General features: G+C 46.8%; 1 protein-coding gene across 1 annotated transcript in view; it reads left to right on the top strand.

Moving 5' to 3' along the window:
- The window catches only part of haao (3-hydroxyanthranilate 3,4-dioxygenase), a 42279-nt gene that overhangs the window by 11452 nt on the left and 15630 nt on the right, over nucleotides 1–15197 (top strand). The window contains exons 4-5 of the mRNA XM_068045159.1: nucleotides 13050–13156; nucleotides 14535–14624. Coding sequence (XP_067901260.1) covers nucleotides 13050–13156; nucleotides 14535–14624 — 197 coding nt within the window. The remainder of the gene's footprint in view (nucleotides 1–13049; nucleotides 13157–14534; nucleotides 14625–15197) is intronic.

The raw sequence follows: 15197 nt of genomic DNA, 5'->3' as shown, positions 1-15197 counted from the left end.
TCCACCCCCTCCCACCACCCCACAGAACAACAATCCAGCAAGCTTCCTTCTAGAATATGTTGACATTAATACTTTCCAACAGTGAAAGACTTCTAAGAACCCTTATTAAACCATTAAGGAATGACCAGTATTATAAGAAGGACAACTTGCATTTATATAGTGCTTTAACATGGAAAGATGTCCCAAGGCATTTCACAGGCATAAGAAAAAATAAAATCAATGAGGTGGATTTTAGGAGGTCCTTTAAAGGAGGAGAAGCGATGGAGTGGTGAATTCTTCATGTCTGTGTTTTTGGATGAAACCTCAAATTGCCTTCCCGTAAGTGGGGTAAAATTTCTAGGTTGAAATGATGAGTATCTAAGAAATTGTAATCAATAAAGAGGTGATAGATAGGCTGAAAGCATTGAAGAGGTTTTTTTTCCTTGAGTCACTAGTAACGTCTTATTTCTGGTAATAAACACTAATGAGCAAAATTGAGAGTAGATATCTTTTTTTTTTAAAAGTGATGTAGAAGGATACAGCTGAAAGGAACCGAAAACTAACTGTAATTCTTCACAAACACACCTGACAATTGCGATGCGCTCAGTCAGCTCACAAGTATCATGCCCAATGTTTCTTCTCAGCCGCGCCACAACTCAGAAACTCCCTTGCAGGCTGACTACAAATTGGTCCCTTTAAGTTACTGCGATTGTGCAGTCGCACAAAAAAAATTTAAAGGTCCCATGCACTTAAATGAATAGGCCACACAAAACAAAAAAAAAATTAGAGGGAATGTTGACCGTATCACAGAATCTTAACAATAATCTCTACATATGAGGCTAGAAAACTACTGGAGGTAAAAGCACACAACACAATGGGCTGAATTTTATTTGGGCGCCACGCCACGCTGCGGCACCCTTTCAACACAGTGGGGTGCCCGCATTTAGCGGCCGCCACAGAGACCCGCAATGTTATGCATGGGGGCTCATCAGAATCACGGCGCCAAGCCGCCCTCCCCATATTACGGGGGGAGAGGCGGGCCATTCGGCGCAGCAAGGGAGATTTTGACAGCTGTGCAGCAGGTGCTGGGGCCCTATTTTAAGCACCCCAGCATCTGCTTCCTGACAGCTGTCAAAGAATACTTACCTGACTGCTGAAGAGTGGGGCTGCTGTCAATCTGGCCGCAAAGCAGAAAGTGCTGCAGAAATCCAGCAGGTTGGGCAGCATCTGTGGAGAGAGAAGAGGAGTTAACTTGTCCAAGTTCACAGACCTGAAAGTTAACTCTGCTTCTCTCTCCACAGATGCTGAGTGACCCCAGCACTTTCCACTTTGCTGCCACATACTTACCCTGCTGTGTCACGTGTCCTGTGAAGTTGTGATCCTCTTCTCCCACTCAAGTGTAACATTCCTCCTTGTAGGAGTGCCACACCTGGGTGAATAATCTTAAATTTGCACATTCCCGGATGTGCGACTTAAGTAGATCATAAAAAGTATTACACAGGTTTACAGAGAACACACTGACACAAATGGGAATGCACGGGTGTCGCAGCAATGTAAATACATCTTTCACTAAATATTCCTCACCAACATGTGTGTCCTTTTCTCTGTGTGAATGATGTGTGCCAGCATGTAGTGCCAATGTCACATCCCTTTGCACTGTTGGCCCTTCAGGAGAGCCAACGTATGCAATAACATCATTGCCATGCCACAATTACTCATGAGCATCTCCACGGATGCAGTGACATGGACATTGGCTCAGTCAGCTGCTGCCTCTAATGGTTTACACAGGGTTGCTGCAGATGTGGACTGGTGCACAGCAGGTGAGCGAGGATGATGTGTGGCTTGCAAAGCTCATGTCAGTTCCTATGGAGCAGAGAGCCTTTGTCCGATAAGTCACTTCTGTACATCCCTAGCTCACTGCTAGCCCTGTGTGCAGAGCCTGGGTGCCATCTGCCCTCCCATGCGTCTTTCATGTTGTAAGTCCTCAGCATCCTCATAGTCTGAGGAGGAATCCTGTTGATGTCTCTCCTGGCCTGGCCCCTGTTGGGTGCGTAGTTGTGCAGAGCAACAAAGAAAGGAGCTGGCCTTTTCGGCCCGTAGTACAGGGCATCACCCTATCCATACAGGCATTGGAGGTGCTCTTTCATCTTGCTGATCTCCTGCTCAGTGGTGGCTCATGTAGCTCAGTGGCTGGCGTTGTATCTCTCCGCTACAGCAGTGGTGGAGTCTCTCACTGGTGTCGGGAGCCATGTCTGCAAAAGATAGCCCTTATCTCCAAGAAGCCACCCCTCCATCTGAGCCAGTTTAGTGAGCAGAGGTGGCAGCCGGGACTGGTGCAAGATGCAGCTGCCTGAGAAGCAGTGACACATTCACAGCAAGCATCTGCGGTGATCACATTCCACCTTGAGAGGGCTCCTTTAATGGTGACATCTTCAGGTGGTAGCCTGGCAGTAGGCCTGATGGCCACATGAGTACAGTCTATGAACATTACAACCTATGGTTCTCTAGCAACGGTGTCAGAACCAATGGCCCTCTGAAGCTGACATACTCACTGGCCCTACAGTGCAGGGCATTGGTGGTCTCCCTGATGCAGCGGTGCACTGCTGACTGTGTGACCCCACAAAGGTCTCTGGTGGGCCCCTAAAAAGCTGCAGAGGCGTCAAGCTTGAGAACCACTGCTACTATGAGGAACAAAGGCATGGGATGTCCACCGGAGCCCATGGGCTGCAGGTCATCCTTTGAGCAGGGCACAGAGACGTGTCACCACCCTCTCTACATGCGTAATCGCCTCTGACACTGGTGCTCTGACATCTGATGGCATGTCATGTGGGGCCTGTAGCTGCACGGCAATTGTAATGGCGAGCTCCCCTGGGGGGGTTGAAGCTCACGACCGGAGGCTTCTACATGGATCGCACCTGCCTGTTGATATTGCCTCTGGCGCATACGGATCCTCAATAGCAGAGGATCATACAATGTAGGATCAGCCATACCTATTTCTATGTGATAAATAAAGTTGAACCCTTCATATATTCGAAGGTTCCTAACAGGGCAGGGATTGGTGTTGACAGGTACATCAGCTGCTTTCCTGGATCAACTATGTGGCGTGCCATGGCCCATCTTGGCTAACACTCAGAGTGGCACAGCATAACCATATCAAGATCCTACCAGCTGAATCGATTGCCCCCACTATCTATATAACCTTAATGCTCCTGCCCTCTCTGGCACCCTCCCCACACAGGGTGCCTAGTGTGCCATTGATACTTCACAAACACAAACAGACACAGAGCGTACACTGTTAATGGAGGGAGGGTACACAGTACCTCCCTTCATGCCTGCAGAGCTTTCCCTCCAGTAATGCCAGACTCCCTCCCTTTAAGAATGCAGAGTGAGACCCCTGTGTATCCCCCTCCTCCCTTTAAGAATGCAGGGTGAGACCCCTGAGTATTCCCACTCCCTCCCTTCCAGTATGCAGAGTGAGACCCCTGTGTATCCCCCCTCCTCCCTTTAAGAATGCAGATTGAGACCCCTTTGTATCGCCCCTCCTCCCTTTAAGAATGCAGAGTGAGACCCTTGTGTATCCCCCCCTCCTCCCTTTAAGAATGCAGATTGAGACCCCTTTGTATCGCCCCTCCTCCCTTTAGGAATGCAGAGTGAGACCCTTGTGTATCCCCCCCTCCTCCCTTTAAGAATGCAGATTGAGACCCCTTTGTATCGCCCCTCCTCCCTTTAGGAATGCAGAGTGAGACCCCTGAAAAGAAACTTACCTTCTGCTGCAAAACCTTCTGCCTTTGTGGACCCGACGGGCTGCATAATCAGCAAAGGTAAGTACCATTTACTATATGCTAATTCTGGTGCCTCCGCCGTGCAGTGGGGGGCTGCACCGAGATCCCCCGCTGCTGGTAATTTGCGGCGGGCCCTTCTCGACGTTGTAGGTCAAGGCGGGCCTCTCGGCCTCTCTCTCTAGAATTTTACTGGCCCCCACGCCGCGTCCCATGACACCGAGGGGCTGATAAAATTCCGGTCCAATATATCTGTTTTTTCTCTTTTTACAGAAAAAGACAGTGTCACGGACAGGTGGTAATGGGTGTGGGTGGTTCCCACAGTTCACCTCCCAACTGACCACAGTTGTGTTTTGTTTGAAATGATAAGTTAGCCCCTGAGTGTTTTATTTGCCAAATAAACAAACAGTGACAGGTTTTCTTGTAGGTTTAAAACAGAAGATAGTTATTTATTGAACCATATTCATTCCCCGAAATGTTCGCAACACCACTCGCACGCATTCGCTCTCTCGTGGATTCTCAAGAGAAGATAGATAGAATGTAAAAGGTAAGAGCTCAAGCTGTGGGAGGTGTTTGTGGTTAATGGTAAACCTGTTGAATTTTCTAAGTCGGATAGTCTCTTTTAAAGGCGCAGGCCTGGTGTTTTGTAGTGTTAAATTTGTTGAGGTGTTGTAGATTTCTGGTGATTAAGATTTTATACTGGAGGTGAAAGTCACTTTCAGTTCTCTGCTGCACCAAATTGAAGTGTAGAATTAGCAGCAGGGCTCTTTTTTGTTTAGATTTAGATTTTAGATTTAGAGATACAGCACTGAAACAGGCCCTTCGGCCCACTGAATCTGTGCCGACCATCAACCACCCATTTATACTAATTCTACACTAATTCCATATTCCTACCACATCCCCACCTGTCCCTATATTTCCCTACCACCTACCTATACTAGGGGCAATTTATAATGGCCAATTTACCTATCAACCTGCAAGTCTTTGGCATGTGGGAGGAAACCGGAGCACCCGGAGGAAACCCACGCAGACACAGGGAGAACTTGTTGTTGTGATCTCTCCCTCTCTCGCCAGAGGGTTACCTTTTTAAGGTCACAATTCATCATATTAGCTTTTCTGTCAGTTGACACATGGCCTTCTCCCCTGGTATAACCACACAATGGGACCAGGATGTGGAATCTATGGCTATCTATTAATGTGTGGATGAGTGTCATTCTATTATGATGCGTCTACTTCACACCTGCTTTGTTTCAGAAGAAGTTCATTCAATTCAGGAATGTCACTTGATGATTTCAGGATGGGTGTAGTCAGCACCTCTTAGTGTCCTTTTATCTTTTCGAGACGGTGAGAGAGTTTTTGAATACTCAGACCAGGTCATCTGACCTTCAGAGGCCATCTTGCAGCATATTGTCCACTTTTTAAAAGAAGTCAATTTCAATTGAATAAAGTTTGTAACTTAAAAGTAGGAATATGACATGTCTTTACTGAACACGGCAGCAGTAAATAACAAGAAATAAAAGCAGAAAAATCTAGAAATACGCAGCAGATCATGTAGCACCTGTAAAGCAAAAGAACGGTTTACAATATTTGTGGTATATATCATTCATCAAATAGAAAATACTAAGGCAGACAGTTGGATGATCTTGGGGCAAAATCTCTCACTCCCTTTGAAAAGACAGTAATAGAACTCATTCTGTTGTGGCAGTGGCTGTCTGTCAATCCAGTGATTTGATTTTAAAAAATGTTTTAGTCCTGAAGCTATTCAGCTGCACTCCATTTCCCCTTTGGAAACGTTTGCCAATCAACTGCAATTGTGCTCAACCAAACTAGAACTTTGAATATCCAACTGATCATCCATCTCTGTCTGCAGGTTGTGTAGGAAGAAGAGAGAGAACAGATGAGGCACACAATAGGGGCTAAATTTAGTACGGCCATTTGGAGCAAGAATGGTAGCATGGGCAGCTGGAGATTCACGTCGGAAGTGACTACACGGAAATCTCGGGTTGCGACGTTGATTCTAGATTTAGTCAGCAGCAGGAAAGCCCGACGCGAAGGGCATGTAATTTAAATTGAAGAGCAGTTACTTTTAATACATTTGCAACTAATTCATTGCGATTCATTGGGGGGCTTGGGATTAAGTGGACAGCCGACGGCCCTCTCGTGCCTTCGGATTCCCGACCATTAAAAGCTGGCAGCACCGAGGTGAGGCCTCAGAAACATGATGGGTAGGCAGTATCGACCAGCACTGCATAGGGGAAGAGGGGGGAGCAGAGGTCATTGTCGGCCTACAGCGCAGTGCAGTCTGCAAGGGATAGGTGTGGGGGTTGGGGACTCGGGTGCTCTGCATGGGGGATCTGGGTCTTTGGGTGCTCTGCAAGGGGGTCGGGATCTTGGATGGGAGTGCTAGCTGAGCAGGGTCTCGGGTGGTCTACAAGGTGGGTGGGGGGGGCTTGGATGGCTTGTTGGATGATATGTTCGGGTGCCCATATTGCTGGATGGAGGGTCGGCTATCAGCAAGGATGGGCATTGAGGGACATCAGGGATTCTGCCAGGAGAAGTAGTAAAAGTGCAGCTGCCGAAGTAGAGTTGTCTCTGCATCGACAGCTTTCTGGAGGTCCACTGCTCACCTGGCATGGGTCTCATACACCCTGTCATTTTGGACCCTTGTGGCGTGATGCGGTGCCTCCAATGGAGAGAGGGCCAGGAGGCAGCTGCGCCTGCCCTTGATGCTCCATGGCAAGAGCAGTAGCAGCCACCCATGCCAAGAAAGGTCCACCTGCACTAGAGAGTGTACTGGACACCAAACAGCTGCCTCCAAATGTCCGAGCAGCATTGTCAGCAAAGACTACGCTGCTCCAGGGAGGCCATCACCAACTTATGCACCCTGCTGCAGGACAAGCTGCGACCTATGGGATTCAGGGGTCACCCAATGCCAGTGGCCCTGAAGATCACCATGGCACTAAACTTTCACACATCTGGATCATTCCATGGATCCATTGGGGACATGTGTGGGATTTCCTTGGCAGCAGCGCACCGCTGTATTAAGGAGGTGACCAATGCCCTGTTCAAGAGGACCGGCGACTATGTACACTACCAGACCGGTGCTGATAGTCAGGCCGAGAGGGCCATCAGATTCGGGGCCATCACTGGATTTCCCCAGGTGCAAGGTGTGATAGATTCCACGCATGTGACCATCAAGGCTCTGAAAGACCAGCCAGCCACCTTCATCAAGAGGAAGGGCTTTCATTCCATCAATGTTCAACTGGTCTGTGCAGCACCTTCTAAACGCTTGACCTCTACTACCTAGAAGGACAAGGGCAGCACGGAACACCACCACCTGCAAGTTCCCCTCCAGGTCACACACGATCCTGACTTGGAACTACATCATCATTCCTTCACTGTCACTGGGTCAATATCCCGGAACTCCCTTCCCAACAGCACCGTGGGTGTACCTACCCCACATGGCCTGCAGCGGTTCAAGAAGGCAGCTCACCACCACCTTCTCAAGGGCAAATCAGGATGGGCAATAAATGCTGGCCTGGCCAGCAATGCCCACATCCCAGGAATAAATTTTAAAAACTGGTCTGTGACCACCAAAAGCATTTCCTGCAGGTGTGTGCCCACTTCCTGGGAAGCAGCCACGACACCTAAGTAGTTTGACAGTCCCAGTTGCCATAGCTTTTCAGACTCCCCCCTCCCCCAACCCCACGATCGCCTTCAAGGATGGATTCTTCGGGACAAGTGCCCATGGTGAGAGATCATATTCAAATGAGGGCTGTGCCTACATTGGCATTCCACTAAGGGTGAAATCAGCAGCTCACAATTAATGCATGATCACTTTTACACAATGAAGGTTAATTGCTAGAATAAAGAACTTTATATGATGCAGCACATGTCAAATTTCAAACACCCATGAAACCCCAAGTGTCTCGAGATGGTTTTCTTTATACGTTTTCAAGTGCTTCTACAAGGTCTGATCCGTGCGATAGCAGCTGGGATGGAGGTAGGCTGCTGATAAGGCTGCTGATAAGACTGCTACTTGGTCTGTGATGACTTCGGCAGCAGTCCTCTGGCTGCCTGAGGCCTGGAGGGCCCTGGCTTCCTGAGGTTTTCTTGCACAGGTGCAGGATTCTCCTCAGGGGTTGTAGCTGCTGGAGCTGGGCTCACTAGCAGAGGGGCAGAGGAGCGGGTGTCAACATTCGGAGCTCCCTGAGGGAAGCTTCCAGCTGTGGTGGTCAGCCTCTCCTCCTCCTCCCTTTCAAGGTCCACTTGAACCTCCCTGCTCACCAGGGAAGGGCGAGAAGCTGGAGAAGACTCCAGGCGCCTCATCCTTTTCTCGTCTTGCCACTGCTGCGTCAAGTTCATGGCCAAGGTGTGCAAGTCTGTGCACATTTGTGGGATCTGGCTCTCCATGAGGGTCGCCAACCTCTCGATGGAGAAAGCCATGCGCTCACATGCCTGGGACATGGTAGCACTCGTAATCATGGACTCCTCCATCATCCACTCATGGCTGCACATTGCCTCTGGCATCTCTGCCAGATGTTGCCTTACCTCTCTCTGCATGCCCTGTTTGTCGACACCAGAGACTCATCATCAGCCTGGGGCTCAGCATGGGCCTGGACAACCACAGTCCTCTGACTGTCGGATGCCTCGGCTGTGTTGTTCTCTCACCAGCTCGTGACCCTGATTCTACAGCCAAGTGAAAACCCACCAAGGTGGAGGCACCTGCGCTGGTGGAAGGTCCAGGAGAGTCATGGGATAGTGCATCATCTGAGTGCTCCTCCTTCTCAGAGGTTGATGGCTGTCCCTGTTCTGTTTGAGTCTCCTGTGGACGTCAACCTGCATGAGAGAACACAAACATATGTGGGTTAGGCTGTACAGATCTCTTCATGCCAACCATATGTGATGTGAGTCTCCAGTATGTCGATGGAAGCCAATCCTGACTCTCTTGCACAGAGACTCTGGTCTTTCCATCTGATATAGAGCAGCTGCCCTGGGTCCCTGCCAATTCTAATGCCTCTTCCTCTGCCATGGTGAGAAGCCAAAGATCCGGTATACCTCCTCCGGTCCGGGCTATATCCATCCTCTTATGGGCCCTCTTGTCCTAAAAGTGGAAAGAGGGAGGTATTCATGCTTCACATAGAGATCAAGATGGCAATTCTGCCAGTGTCAGCCCCTCAAACCATACTGGGGTATCACAATTAGCTCACGCTCCTGTCCGCTCTCAGGAGTTAATCGGGGTGAGTTGTAAAAGAAGGTGGCCTGTGGCCGAGATGCAGCCATGCATCTATCAGGTTGAGGTGATGCCTAATTCCCTCTGCTATCACCGTTGTAGTGCCTCCCTCCCCATGTCCCACTTCCTCCTGCATAGCCACTTGCAATTACTAAAAAGGAAAGAGGTGAGGAGCACTCAACTTGGCAGAACGAAGGAGGTCGTTGACCCTCTTGCAGCACTCTACCCCTGTCTGACCCCATGGCTGCTGACCTCCTCAGCTTTCTCCATCCAGACTTGGTTGATCAGGCGGGAGGGCCTCTTCTGGCCATCACTGGGGAAGAGGAGCTCCCACCTTTCTCTTGCAGCCTGGAGGAGTATCTGGAGAGAGGCATCGCAAAACAATGGGGCAACTCTGTGTCTTGCCTCTGCTATCCTGGGGGCCCACCTCTGGGGGGTGGGGGTCCAGAGTCACTGCAACACAGGTTTCAGTTGTGAAGAGGTAGCAGCAACTGAGTGCAAGGAAACAATGCAAGCAGAGCTGACAGGCCTTTAAATATGGCGGTGGGCGCCTGCTCCAGGGTCATCTGACACTGTATTCGGCATCTCGCATCCTGCCCCCATTACGTGATCGCGGTGGGCCAGCCACCCATGTAACTAGCGGGAACGGCGCACATTTCTGGGTCCACAGCCAGGACTCACGGTGGGCTCACTAAATTCAGCCCAATATGGATGCTGAAGAAAAGCCAACATTATTCCGTATTCAGATATACATGCCAAGATGGTCATACTGGGATATGCCCAAGGACCTGGCCCCAATATTAACTTAGAGCTTGGGACGGTACAGCGGAACATTGTCCGAAGAACCTGGCAAGGACATGGACATGGAGGCCCTCTAGGCCTCATTAGAATATGGCTGGGCTGCACCCACTTGGCAGCAGGCCAAATTAATAACCTGGCTATTGGGTGGGAGGGAAAACTATTAGCAGGAGGCTGCAGCCTGAGATCCATGGGTATGTTTCCCCAGCACTCAGAAACAAGCATCAATTCCAGGCTCACATTCAGGAGGGGGGAAGCTGGAAAACGGGGCTCAGGAAGGGAAGGGGGTGCAATATGGCAGTTATGGAGGCTGGGAGGTGGCTGCAAATCAGGACTTGGGGTGGGGAGGGGCAGCAATTAGGGCTGGGGGAGGCCAAAAGCTTCTTTGTGAGGTTTGAGGGGGACAGCACTTCTAGTCTCCAAAGAGCACTAAAAGAGCAGATCTTTAGCACTTACCTTCGGGAGTTGGTAGCTCCTGCATTGGAGCAGCTGACAACTTAGGACTCCACCTCACTTCCAATAAAAGTTAAGTCACGGTGCCAACGATGTCATAGAATTTCTCAAGAATGCTGTGACATGACAGTTCAGGCTGCTGCAGCTTGGCCTAGAAAACACATCAAGGACAGGATTGTGTTTGCTGCCTTAATTTTTCATGATGCTCAATATTTCCACACATCAACAAAAGAAATCTGTCAAACCTCAGAACTTGCCTTGAACAAATACATCATGCTGGTGACATGTATCTTGTTTGCTGAAGGTAGTGTTTTCATAAAAATACCCATGGAAAACAGCCAGCAACACAAAAGAGAATTTCACTTTACAATCTGCCTGGATTCCTCAAAGCGCAGAATATTGTTGATGGTACACATGTGAGTATATGGGCCATATACTGAATGCTACCTCCTTCGGGAACAGAAAGGGGTTAAGCTACATGCATGTGAAGCTTGGCAGAGAATCATGCCCATTAATACATGCTATCCTGGTAGTTGTCATGATTCCTTTATTTTGCAGTAGTCAGTGGTACCAACATTGACCTGAAATTTGCTAGAACTCTTCAGCCTGGCTATGACATACAAGTGGCATTCTTGTTATTTTTGAGGAAATTCACTGCAACACTGAAGTACAGAGAAACCCAAATTTCCTTAACTGTTTGTGCTGCTCTAAGATAGGTCTGCCAAAACCCTTTACTGCTTGTTTACACAGCTCAGTTCTTCCATACAAAAGTCAGTGTCTAGTGATGAAGGATAGTCAGTAGCTCTTCGTGCTGAGTTAATAGATGACCTTGCAACTTCAGGTGGCATGGGTATTATTGCACTGGTTGCCTGGGTCAGCTTGTTTTCTGTCATTTGAATGGGGCAACTGGTGATACATCTTCTGTCATTCCCTTGCTGCCGAGAACCCCTTCAGCATGGCTAGAGATTAATGTGGGATCACTGGGCAGTAGTGAGGTTACATTATGGCTGTTTCAAACTGAATCTTCAATATGTTGAATCCAGACCATATTGACTGCTGTAGACTGCAACCTGAGTTCCCTAGAACCCCAGTCAGAGTATTGATTGTGGATGCTACGTCTGAACATACGACCGTGGCAAAATGCAGCCATATTCTCCCCGATGGTCTCCAGCTTGGTCAGATAGTCATGCAGCACTGCACAAAGGGAAAAACTTACATTTATATGCCTTTCACAACCTTGGGATGTCCTAAAGTGCTTTACATCCAATGAAGTATTTTTGAAGTGGAGTCACTGTTGTTGTAATATAGGAAACATGGCTGACAATTTGTGCACTGCAAGTTTCCACAAACAGCAGTGTGATAATGAGCAGATCATCTGGTATTTTTTAGTGATGTTGATTGAGGGATAAATATTGGCCAGGACATAGGGTATAACTTCCTTTCTCTTCTTCAAAATAGTAGTGTAGGATCTTTTATATCCACCTGAGAGAGCTGACAGGGTCTTGGTTTTAACATCTCATGCAAAAGATGGCAACTCTGAAAGTACTCTCAGTACTGGAGTGTCAGCCTAGATTCTTGAGAGTCTCTGAAGTCATTGGGTTCAACCCACACCTGCTGTTTGGTACCTAGAATGTTGGCAGCATGAACCCTCTTGAAACAGAGCTTACATGACAGGACATCCTGATGCATTGTGCCAGAGCATTGTCATGCATGCTTGCATGTAAAAAGTGAATGAGTGAGTGAGTAAAGTGACAAAGAATGAAAAACAAAGGATACTCGCACTAAATTTGAGGAAGGCCTCTGACCTCATCCTCTGCCACTCCTTCAGGCCCAGAATCTCCAGGGAATCTCTCTTCACAAGGAGTCAAAGGTCATGAGGAAGAAGAGTGAAGGTTTTTGCCACCCAAGTACTCAGTTCAGCACCACCTTATTTGATAGTATGAACATGTAGAATGAAGGAACCTTGTTTGAATAGGGTAATTCATACTTGTTGCATTTAGAGGGCCACAATACAACCACGTAGATCCTGAAAATCCACAGGAATTCTCCTGCTGTAATCCCCATGGAAACCCTGTCAAACTGCTAAACCCAGCCATCTGCACTGTTTCTCTAGTGGTTCTGCTGGAGCTCCCTGTGGAATCCCAGGGCTGTTGTTATGGCAGTCATGTAGAATGCCATGGTGAAACATGGTCCTTTGAAAAGTACAGGAATAGTTGCCAGACTGAGACGCATTCTTCCTCTGATATTCCTCTAAACTTGCAATGAAGGCCTGTTAAGAAACATTGTATGATGACTCTTAAACCAAAATGTGACTACTCACCTTGCAGCTCTGAGATCAGCAACTTCCTTCCTCACTTGCTCCCAGATTCAGTAGACAGGTTAGACAGAATTTAAGGGTGACCAGCAGCCCTTTGAGAGCTACTAGTACCAGATAATCCTACCATTAACGCCAGTGTCCTTCTAGTATGTCATATATTGTCAGGAGCACTGTGATCGTATGCTAATGAGCTGATCTTGCATTATAGTGTAAGATTAACACTCTGCAAGCAGCAGCATTTGTGTGACCTTTTCTGCATTTAAAGTTTCTCTTCATAGTAATTTTTTTAAAACTTCATTTCAAGCAAAGCACTCCCATTCATAAATGTTGACTTTTGCAATTGCAATCCATAATTTTTCACAGCACCAGTTTTTTCTTTTCATTTCTAACTGTTGCCATTGTATCTCTATGCAGAATCTTTGGTCAGTAGAGCTCTTAAATATATAAATGGTATAACATGAATTCCTTTCCTTCCCCACCCCCACTCCAGATGTTTTTGCTGCCAGCTCGAATACCTCATTCCCCTCAGCGACAGGCAGACAGCATAGGGCTGGTTTTTGAGAGGATGAGGCTGAAGACAGAGCTGGATGCACTCAGGTAAAGTAGGTGCTGCAACAGCCAAAATGTGTGGATCCTCTGTTTAAAAAAAAATGAATGAGAAGATTGTGTTAAGTAGTGAACCAGTTGGGTTTTTATGACAATCCAACAGCTTCATGAACATTTTTACTGGCAATCATTTTATTTCCAAATGCTTTAAGCTGATTTCAATTTCTTAAATTATGTGTTAGGATTTGAACTCATGCTTTACTATATTGTTACTCCAGGCCTCTAAGATTACTAGCCCAATAACATAACTGCTACACTACCATAACTTTTTCTGTACCATTTGAGCCTGGTAAAACCCCTTGCACTGTGTAACAACAGCACCATCACAGTTAGCAACTTTGATGACGATGTTGGGGTTGGAACTAAGAAAACAAGTGGCAGAGGTTCAGAGGGAGATTGATTAGCATAGAGAAGGAGAATAGAGAAACTCAGGCTACCATTTATTCAGTGGAAGAGATCTCAATGAAAAGATTAAAGGAGGCTAAAAGGCTACAGGGAGAGAATCAAGAAAGCTGGTAACGGAGGAATCAGAAAAGGAACTTCCTTCCAAAGGAAATATAATTCTAATTCTAAAAAGCATGGAGCTGAAGTCAACAGTGAATTCATAAACAATTCCAAGCTCGACAGGAAATCAGAGCATAGCTCTCACACCTTAAATAGTGGCAAGTTAGAGAGTAGCATTGGAATAGGTTTGGGAGAAATGTCTAGCCCAGCCTCTTGCCGAGGAAGAGCTGCATACTATGGCTAGGTTTCACAAAGAAAAACTGGAATGTAGATTGGAAAACAAATTCAAAGTAATATTCGGAAGAACAATGGGCAAAGATTTCCTCCATGCACTAAGTGTGGTGAAATCAGAACTCAGTCTTTATAAATGTGTTTATAATTTTGCGATATCTAGCACGCTGAGGAAATCTTTCTTCGTTGCTTGGCAATGAAAGAAATAGTTCTATTTATTTGAAAAAAAGAGATTTCAACATTCATACTGCAGCAGATTTTATCAACTCCTCCTGTACAGGATTTGCCAGCATATCAGAGTTCATAGACTTTCAGTTCCGATGAAGGGTCACTGACCCGAAACGTTAACTTTGCTTCTCTTTTCACAGATGCTGCCAGACCTGCTGAGTGGTTCCAGCATTTCTTGTTTTTGTTTCAGATTTCCAGCATCCGCAGTATTTTGCTTTTATCATAGAATTTCAGAGCAGGTTCTTTTGTAACTTTGAGCATAACTGAGTATTCCATTAGGTAGTGACAATTCCCTTTTAAGAATGTCATTCCAACAGGATTGTGCTGTTGTATTTTTTGTGATGCACAGTGATATTTCTCTAAAAGGTGCATCTGACAAGATTAATACTTATATTTCTTTTGACAGATATTATGTAGGTAATTCCACTGATGTGCTGTTTGAAAAATGGTTCTACTGTGAGGACCTGGGCACCCAGCTTGGACCCATAATAAAGGAGTAAGAGTTTTTGCATTATTTTGGCAAATAAGTTGAAAAATGAATAATTTCTCATTTACAACATGATTTTTGTTCTCTATTTTGTGAACCATAGTTCAGACATCTTGTGGCTGAATGTAGATTAGACCATGAGTCAATGTTAAAGTTTCTTTCCCTTTTTTCTTTAAAATAGTTATTCTCAAGTTTTTTATTCACCCTCTTCCTTCCTGAAAGCATTGACTCCTCAATGGAGTGTCAGCCTACTAACGCTGTCTGCTATTCGGTGCCTTGCACACATAACTCATTTATCAGTTTGACCTTGATGGGAAAATGTTACAAGGTTCTGCTGCTGACTGGAGTTGCTGGGAATACTGCAGTAAGTGACTCACCTCCTAACTTCCCCAAAGCTTGTCCATCATCTCTAAGGCAAAAGTCAGGAGTGAAATGCAATAATCTCCATTTGTCTGTTTGAGTGAAACTCCACTAACTCTCAAGAAGCTCAACACAGTCCAGGACAAAGCAACCCGCCTGATTGGCACCCCATTTACCACCTTCAACATTCACTTCCTCCACCATCAGTGCCCTGTGGCTGCA

This window comes from Heterodontus francisci, chromosome 13 (assembly GCF_036365525.1).
Source record: "Heterodontus francisci isolate sHetFra1 chromosome 13, sHetFra1.hap1, whole genome shotgun sequence".
In the NCBI taxonomy this organism is placed as follows: Eukaryota; Metazoa; Chordata; class Chondrichthyes; order Heterodontiformes; family Heterodontidae; genus Heterodontus; species Heterodontus francisci.
The sequence above is the reverse complement of the archived record's forward strand: the minus strand, read 5'-3'. Positions and strand labels throughout refer to the sequence as shown.